At 36.6% G+C, this 10190-nt stretch overlaps 1 protein-coding gene across 2 annotated transcripts in view; it reads left to right on the top strand.

The window, feature by feature from the left end:
* LOC136833319 (zwei Ig domain protein zig-8-like) overlaps window positions 1-10190 on the top strand; it is a 77082-nt gene that overhangs the window by 17325 nt on the left and 49567 nt on the right. For both annotated transcript variants that reach the window (XM_067095316.1, XM_067095317.1), the window contains exon 2: window positions 9133-9986. In XM_067095316.1, coding sequence (XP_066951417.1) covers window positions 9872-9986 — 115 coding nt within the window. In that variant the 5' untranslated portion in view covers window positions 9133-9871. The remainder of the gene's footprint in view (window positions 1-9132; window positions 9987-10190) is intronic.

Raw genomic sequence — 10190 nt, 5'->3', positions numbered from 1 at the left:
GTTGAGGGAGAAAATGAAAGAGTTGACTTTGGTGAGTGGTACATAAAGCTACATTAGGGTCTGTGTTATAAAACTTCCGAAGTAAAATGGATTATAGATAACTGTGGTAATCCTTAGCTACAACTTCCCGTGAGGCGGTTTCAAAATTAATCAGTTGCTGTAAAGAATGCTGAACACTAAATAACACCAGAATTCTTTCAATGTGATTTCTAAAAAAATAATTTTGAACGTCACAGTTCTTAATTCGAATTGAGATTCAGCATGAAATAATAAGTTTTATGGGATTAGATATTCTAGGATCAATGATGAATTATTTTGGAGAAGAAATTTACACCTATATACGTTCGGAATATGCTCTGAATAAGATTCTGAATAGGATATTAGTAGCTTAACGTAAAGTCTGGCAGGAAAGATTTTTTTTTGCAGGCTGCTTAATAAATAAAAAAAAGAGGCAATTAGCTTCTCCCTAAAAACAGAATATCACAAAAGTACGTAAACGCCAAATGCACGCCACATCTGAATACGTTAATCATTCTCCGCTATCCTTCTTGACAATGGTAATACTTTGTCGTGCTGCCTTACTTTAACTGAATTCAAATGGAATTAAAATGGAATTAAAATGTTAAAAGACGAATACAAAGCACTGGGTCTTCGGGGAATCACAAATTGCAGAACCGTCAAGAATACAGTACGCTGAGAAACTTTATATTAACGATTCTGAGAAATGGAGGTTAAATATGCCGATGCGTCAGTAGCCATTCTAATGTCTGAATAGAGCAAGGAAAAATTATGTAGTCGATAATTAGGTGTTGGAAAAAATATTTAAATGGAAGTGTTCTATTCTCTCTCTCTCTCTTTTTTACAGCTTCAAATTATGAAAGTCCAAAATGTTTTCGTTGAAATATGGAATATAAATGGACCCCTTTCTCATAATCATTACATTTTACGTTAAATTCAGAATAATTTTGTAGTCTGCTAAAACGAAAAAGGTTCGGCTCTCATTTTAACGATCCTATTTTCTTTCTTTTTCTTTCTTCTCTCTCTTCACACGTTCTTTCATGCCGTAATACATTTTTTGATCTAGAGTCCAACTTATTTTACGCGGAATCTTCTCAGTATCTTAGATGTTAATCTCACCGTGCATTTCAGTCGAAAACAGTATCCCTTTAATGTGAAAAGCACAGGAAGCCACTTCTTACATGATTCTAATTAACATGCCACGAACTGCAAAACTCCTTCATGAAATTTTAAGTGGATTTGCGAACATTCTGTTGCAGTGGTGAAATGAATTGCAATGTATTTTTCCTGCAATTCTGCAATTAAGAAATCAAATGAAACGTGGTTTTTTTAATTTATCATATCAGAAATGGTACGCTAAAAGAAATGGAGCTTTAAAACAAAAGAAAATTCTGGGGTCATAAAAAAGATTGGGAAAACCCATATTCAAGGCAAAAGCACGGCTGTTTTCTTAAAATAGTCTGGCCTTTTTATTGTACGTATATGAAGTCTTATTAGACAGAAGTCAATATAACAGGTACCTCTTGCTACTGAATGTTACCAAATCCAAAAAATATCGTTCAAGTGAAAGCCAGACTTTTTTTTTTTTTTTTTGCTGAGTCAAGAACAGACTTTTCTTTTCAACTTTCTTTAATAGAAAAAATCCATAAGCTTCCTTTATACGTACTCACATTCCAAGTACCAAGGCTTGAGGTGTCCCCGGCGCGGCAAACGCCGAAAAAGACCCTTCAGGGCTTCAAGAGGAAGTATGGTAAATAACCAGAACTCCAGAAATACCGCAGAGCAATCGTGGATTTGGGCACCCTGTCCCTTCCTCCAACAACCGCCCCAACCCCCACCACCCAACCTTCCCCCGGCTGCATACTATAGAGAGAGAGAGAGAGAGAGAGAGAGAGAGAGAGAAGAGAGAGAGTCATTTCCCCAACGAGAAATTGGCCGGGGAATTCTTAAGCTTGGATGAATGTTCATGGGTTTCCCTTCCACTTGACTGGGAGATGGTTTAGCACGGTCTCGCTGTCGCTCACTCGATGAACGAGAGGAAAAACACGATGAACAGGAAGAGTGCAGAGAGAGAGAGAGAGAGAGAGAGAGAGACTGACAAATAGAAAGACAGAGTGGGAAAGAAAAATAATATATATACAGTCATACTATTAAGATACTCTAAGCTCGACTTGTTTACATTATCATACATACATACATACATACATACATACATACATATATATATATATATATATATATATATATATGTGTGTGTGTGTGTGTGTGTGTGTGTGATAATGTATGTGTGTTCTTCTATTTCACAATTTATGTTGTAGGCAATCGCCTTTGTGGCACTGACCTCTTTGTACCAACTTTTTTCATATTTTTCTCACTTCTGCTTTTAATCCTTCAGAAGTGAGAAAATATTAAAAATTATCAAAAGAAGTCAATACCTAAAAAGACTATTGCCTACAACAAACTAACACACACACACACACACACACACACATATATATATATATATATATACATATAGAGAGAGAGAGTGAGAGAGAGAGAGAGAGAGAGAGAGAGAGAGAGAGAGAGAGAGAGAGAGACCTAGCCTGTTAACGTGGTCACCCCTGCCTTCATTTTGCATCGAAGCAAGACAACACATCCTCTTGCAATTTTACAGCTGACCTTATCTAAAACGAGGCGATCTACTTGGCAGAGTTTGATTCCAAGGATTTATGGGGTGCTATTCATTCTAGTTCTTTATCTTTTAAGTCCTGTCAGACTGCAGAAGCCTGGCCATTCATTCATTCATTCAGCTGACTGCAATTGCAATTCTAAGGTTCCTTCTGTCTCTATAAAAGCAATTGTAGTTGATTAGCTTGAACTTTGCTTGTTGATGTTCGCTCTATTGTGATATCCACGCGCACTTCTTAGTAGTATGAAAACATACGGTCACTTATGTTACTGTATATCAAAATAATTTCTTTATTGTACTAGATAAGTGCACGAGAAAGTGTTTTTAACTTAATTAATCATTATTAATTATTATGATTATGATATATATATATATATATATATATATATATATATATATATATATATATATATATATATATATATATATATATATATTTAGAAGCAGAAATAAATTACAATTTTTATTACACTTGCGTGACATTTTCCTCACCAGTAAAATGTAATCAAAACTGTCATTCATTTCTGCTTCAGGCGTTTGTGCGTCTCTAAACTAACTTACTCTAAAGCCAGAATAAGTTCATCTGACCTGATACGACAGTTATATTAATATAAATACCTCCATGAAATTCAAAAACTCATAGAGAGTCCACTTTAAAGAAATGACAGCAGAGTGTGGAATATGGCGAGTATTCACTAGAGATTATTTTTCCTGGAAAGACTTCCCGTGGTGAATTTGGCAAAAGAAAAACGAACCGCGACGCAGTAAAGAATGAAGCATTTTTACTGTAAAGTAGAATATGCCAACCCACGACGCCAGTGACCTTTTCAAATGTGTTAGTTCAGTGGCAACGAAGCCTTTTCAACTCTGCATCTTTGATTGCGTATTCTGTAGGAACCAGATAAAAAAAAAAATTTCGTTTTTTGCCACAGAGAGAATAGCTTAAAAAAATAAGTAACGTCGATAGAGAACAAGTACAAGGTGCTGTTGCCCATTCGGGTGATGTCCCTCGAATGTTTTTCCCCTTCGGTTTTTGTGGAGGTACATTAATTCTGTAGGAGGCAAACTAGACTCTCCAACACCCTCGTCTGTCGAGGTCTCTCCCTCTTATAGTTCTCCATTCATTCTAGTTTCTCCCCCCAACACTCCATCTTGTCAAAAACACACACAGTCTTTCTCTCTCTCTCTCTCAGTGTGCTCAATCTCTCATTTCGTATTTTCGTCCTTAACCCCCCTTTTTAGGGAGAATCCACAGAGCTTCCCCCTTTTCTCATTATCGAGGAAATCTATTGCACTGTTTTCACCCGTTCCTGCTCCTTGCAGCGTTAACCCAAGGCTTAATGTTTAGCAATGACTCAACCGCCCTTTTTTTCCCCGTGGCTCCTTTATTTCCCGTGTGTGTGCTTAACGGGTGTGTCTGTGTGTGTCTGCATGCATATGTTTGCCTCTTCCAACCACTTCAATTTTTTCTGGGATGAAAACGCACCACTTCTCAGACCATACAAAAAAAACTAATTTTCTCAAGAACTGTCATATGGCGAAAGCTCCACTACGTAGGAGGACTTTTTGTTTATTACTGACAGACAAAGAATGTATATAATAGGCTTTGGACTCTTTTCTAACATTAGAACCTAACGCCCAATTTTTCAACGTGAAGAAAAAAAAATAAGATAATACTTTTATGAACCAAAGATGGTTAACACACTTTGGTTCACGTGATAATACCAAAACCGATTTATTCTTTTGTTTTTAACTGCATATATTATATATATATATATATATATATATATATATATATATATATATATATATATATATATATATAGAGAGAGAGAGAGAGAGAGAGAGAGAGAGAGAGATATATATATATATATATATATATATATATATATATATATATATATATATATATATGCATATATATGTATATATGTATATATACAGTATATATGTGTGTGTGTATGTGGGTGTTTGTGTGTATGTGTGCATGACAGAATGAGTGTGCACATTAATATAAGTGCAATTAAACTAAATGAAAGGTACATCACCGCGTGTATGAAAAAAATATAAAATGTTTAAAAGATGAAGCAAAATAAAGGATTTTTTTTTAATCAGACGCAGCTAGGCTAACGTCAAAGAGCAAGGAATTCCTGGGAAAAAAAATCAGAATAAGGGAATCGTAAATTCTGTGAACCCGAGACAGGCACACAGCCAGGCAGACAGTCAACAGTATTTAGCCCCTGGAAAATCCGGCTAACAAATAATAACTCACTGCTACAGAATCAGATATAGCAACAACATACATTATTTGGGCTGATGGTGAATTTGATCGATAGAGAGAGAGAGAGAGAGAGAGAGAGAGAGAGAGAGAGAGAGAGAGAGAGAGAAGGGGGTAGGGGCGTCTGAAGCATAGCATGTTAATGGTTTTCCCCAATTGGGTGGGGATTACCTTTCCACCCTTCTCCCGTTTTTAATTATGATATGATGGTATATAATTTGACGAAGGACAGACTGCTAATGTCAGTTTTGTTTATATTCTCTCTCTCTCTCTCTCTCTCTCTCTCTCTCTCTAACCCAGTTGCGATTCAAAACCGTCGACTAACATCCAGTCACAAAATTCCCTGTTGAGACTAACACAGGCATACTGATCAGTCAAGTCAACGAGGCCATGTCGTTCCGTCCTCTTCAGGACACGGATATGGGCCTGCCTGATGGTGAGCCGAGAGAGCTCTCTCTCTCTCTCTCTCTCTCTCTCTCTCTCTCTCTCTCTCTCTCTCTAACCCAGTTGCGATTCAAAACCGTCGACTAACATCCAGTCACAAAATTCCCTGTTGAGACTAACACAGGCATACTGATCAGTCAAGTCAACGAGGCCATGTCGTTCCGTCCTCTTCAGGACGCGAATATGGGCCTGCCTGATGGTGAGCCGAGAGAGAGAGAGAGAGAGAGAGAGAGCGAATTACTCTGAGGTTGCTCTGCCCTCTCTTGACGGTCCCCACGAGACACGGGCACTCATAGATGAAAAAGTGGAAGGAGGAAAAAAATCGCCCCTAGCTTCTTGAATTACCTCCTTCACAAAAGGCTCTGTGCCTTTGTCCGTGGGTGAATGGGTGCGTACAGGCGTGCGTTCATGGGTGAAGAAGAGGGGCGTGGGTGTTTGTTGTACATTGTTTACTGTGTCTAGGAGATGCCTTTCTCTTCTCTATTACCTGATCTTCTTGGATTCCTTACAAGTTTTGTTTTTGTTCAGTCTCTCTCTCTCTCTCTCTCTCTCTCTCTCTCTCTCTCCTTCAGGCATACAGACATAAGAGAAAGCAAGGTTATAAGGGTAAATGAAAACCAAGATTTGGAGAAAACAATGTTAATGCGGTTGGTGGAAGAATGGAAACAGTGGATTTGTATATGCATTGGTAAATTGTGAGAAGAGGTAGTCGTAGAATAGGCAAAAGATTGAGAGGAAACTCGAAGGGTCGAGGAAGCCTGGCTTGGAATGTAAGAAGCGACTGTTGGGCTAACTCTCCTTGATGGAATTGAAGTATGGATGTTGAATAAGAATAAAAGAAGAAAAGAGAAACTCTAGGGGAGAAATGTTTTCATAGTATATGTGGCACAAGAAGAAGGAATGAAAAGGTATGAAATGTGAAAATGCGTGGGAGTGGTAAGGAATACCAGTGTCAATGAAAATGATTTAATATGGTTCGGTCATGTGGTAAGAATGGGAATGATACGTTTGTGAAAATACTATACAACTAGAAAGTATTGGAAGGAAGAAAGTGAAGACCTAGGAATTGCTTGATAGATGGGGTGAAACAGGTATTGGAAAAGAAGGTCCCTAATATGCAGGCAGCGAAAGGGTGCATGGAAGACAGGATAAAGGATTCATTATCGTGTACTGGAAAAAAATGAATCAATTCCATATTACCAACAAACTACTTTTTTCCGTCTTGCACATCATTATTCAAATGGAGAATCCTTTACCAAGTACCTCTATCACAAAGACCGAGAAAGAAAATACGAAGAATTGAAAATCAATGAAGAAACGTGGTTTTGTACCACTGCTTAGTCATTCGTGGATCACAGATTTCTGCGCGCGCATCTGCTGGCATCACATCTAAGAGCAGAGTATTACAATGTTTACTTCCTCACAGATGTTCCCATCATCATTAACGAGATGACTTCCTTCCCTAGACTTTGTCTATTGTCATCGTCTGGATGAGAGAGAGAGAGAGAGAGAGAGAGAGAGAGAGAGAGAGAGAGAGAGAGAGAGAGAGAGAGGGTCGACCTCCTATTGTATTCGTTATTTATGTTTTAGTGTGTGTGTGTGTGTGTGTGTGTGTGTGTACGTCTGTACATATGTCTGTGAATGGGGTGTTCTTTTTCTCATTCTTTAATGGTGCGTTTTATTTTGTTTGCTTTTTTGTCAGTGTCACTCGCGGGTTTTTTCTCTTTCTGATTTCCTAAGTCGAACGGCGATTTGACTGAAGTGGCATTCATGCGTATTATCTAAAATTTTTGGTAAAATCCGGAATTTTTTTTTTGTTTGAGTTAATTAACGTTTGTCCTTCAATATATAAAAAAAAGTTTCCGCTTTTGACGTCACCTCAATCTTGCATCACGTTCGTCCGAATTTTTCTTTAGATATTAACAATAAGCGAGTCAAAAAATGAAGTTAATGAATTATGAGAAAAGGATTTTCCTTAATTACCAGAGTGTAATAACATAAGAATTACGCAGAATAACTTGTGACTGCTCCTGGAAAAAAGAAGACGAAGAAGAAGAGACATATATATATATATATATATATATATATATATATATATATATATATATATATATATATATATATATATATATATATATATATATATATATAGAGAGAGAGAGAGAGAGAGAGAGAGAGAGAGAGAGAGCGAATGTGAATGTGAAAGTAAAGTTATCCGGACAAACTACCACAGAAATACTCTAAGGGCTTCACACGCCCTCCTTCGAAATTGAGACGGATGGAGACCTATCTGATCTCCCGCTGCATTTCCTCGACTTAACAGCCTTTGAAATGCGATCGGGCCGGGCGTGGGGCGTGGGGCGCGCGCCCTTTCATTGCCGGGGCCTTCCGTGGGAGGATCGATCCCTGGTTATGCCCTGACATCCGTCTTTTTAACGGCTGATCGGATTTCTAGGAAACGGACGTCAGCAAACACGAGCGGACATTACTCTTGAATGGGGTTATGGCGGATGCGTTATCTCAAATAACTAAATGGTGCCTTTTCCAGTGCTTTCCCATAGCTGCTCTTTTGAGATGAGCATGAAACTGGATCAGTGGTAAATTAAATTTGAAAGAAGTGATAATACATAACTATCCATCTTTCTGTACTAATATTGATAACAGTATAATTCAATATTTTACATTATTCATTGAGCTTACAGCTACTTACATATACAGAATACAGATGTAACAGAGAGAATACAAAATACATATCTGTATATTTATCTATCGACCCATTTACTGGAATACCACGCATACATATGGACACGTACATATACATGCGCACACACATTATTCTTATACATACATAAATACATACACACACACATATATATATATATAATACTGATAACAATAATTTACATATAATAAACACATACATATATATATGTGTATATATATATATATATATATATATATATATATATATATATATATATATATATATATATATATATATATATATATATATATATATAATAATAATGTATCTGTATAATTCAAAGAAGGCATCATTGAGAGAGAGAGAGAGAGAGAGAGAGAGAGAGAGAGAGAGAAGTAATGCATTCTTAGCCAAAGACCCTACTTATAACGGGACCTTTTATAAAGACCATCCTTTTAATGTCGAACCCATTCAGATATCGATCGCGCCATTGATTCTGTGGATTAACTTCCCTCCCCCCCCCCACCTTTTTTTTTGGTCCGAGGCAGAAGGACAGACACAGGAGGACAGGGGCGGGAAATCTTGTCCAAATCCCATTACATGACTCATAATCCTCTATGATCCTTGCAGGCGTTATACGGCCTTTTATTATTACATGGGGAATGCCGCCATGAAGATAATCCTCAGGGTTGAAACAGAGAGAGAGAAGAGAGAGAGAGAGAGAGAGAGAGAGAGAGAGAGAGAGAGAGAGAGAGGAAATGATTTCTCGTTCCTCACCATTTTATATATATATACAGTATATATATATATATATATATATATATATATATATATATATATATGTACTGTATATATATATATATTATATATATATATATATATATATATATATATATATATATATATATATATATATCGTATATATATGTATGTATGTATGTATGTATATACATACGTAATGAATGTACATGTAAGCTTTGCCTAATCTAATTAACGTTATAATTTCTTTAATTTCAGGTTCTCGAAAAAACACTTCTGTTTCATTTAACACACTTCTTAAACTAAAGTTCTGAAGTGAAGTTCTGATATGATTTAGGGAGAGTAACAAGAAATATCAGTGTGTTATTATAAAAAAATATAAAAACTTTTGTAAGAACACTCGTAGTTGCAGAAAAGTAGAAAGTACAATTTTTTTCAAGAAAATAAAAATGACACATTTGACGTCAAAATGAAACTGCACGAGAAACTTGATTACTTTGAAGTTTATTCTTAGAACTGTCTGGCGACTGTGTTTAGTGTTTTATGAACAAAAATATAGTAAATTCTACACTATACTTCATATGTGGTAAGTGAGAATCTTAGCTTCTAATAATACTTAGAAAAATAAACTCAAACAGGATACATTTTAACTAAAATACCGTGAAAATAAATATAATGCTATAAATGTTAAAATAACCTTCATAAAATGCTGAACAAGGAAATGTACAAGAGGAAATTGGACATGGATTCCATGCTCGTGAAGGCATCGCTTGTGAGAAATAAGCATGTATGAGAAAGCATTAAATAAGATATATAAATATATAAGTGAATACACTGTGATTTTAGATATGCTACGAGATTTATAACTTAAAAAAAGCAGACAAACTTTTAGACACGGACAATAAGATAGCGAGGGAGCTGAAGAATACATGAAATTTACAGTGTAATAGGAGTAAAAATCTAGTCATTCAGAGGCTGCCCATTGTACACGAGGATAATGGAGTTCCTGCACAGATTTCCCTTTCTGAACTTCGGATACGCGACCAACCGTCTCTGCCTGCATACCATGATGCTACTGTTTGGCGTGTTCTCCACGACGCCTGCTCACGGAGGTGAGTATTCATGACGAGACGGTGTGTCATTCTAACTTGATTTGTGAATGTCCATTGTGAAATAGGAATGAGAGTGGAATATAGAGCTTAGGCCAAAGGCCAAGCACTGGGTCTATGATGTCATGCAGCGCTGGAAAGGAAATTGAGAGGAGGTAGGTTTTAAAGGTGTAACAGGAGGAAAATCCCCGCAGCTGCACTTTGGAA

Source organism: Macrobrachium rosenbergii, chromosome 51 (assembly GCF_040412425.1).
Source record: "Macrobrachium rosenbergii isolate ZJJX-2024 chromosome 51, ASM4041242v1, whole genome shotgun sequence".
NCBI classification, from domain to species: domain Eukaryota; kingdom Metazoa; phylum Arthropoda; class Malacostraca; order Decapoda; family Palaemonidae; genus Macrobrachium; species Macrobrachium rosenbergii.
Note: the sequence above shows the minus strand (reverse complement) of the source record. Positions and strands in the feature narration are given on the sequence as shown.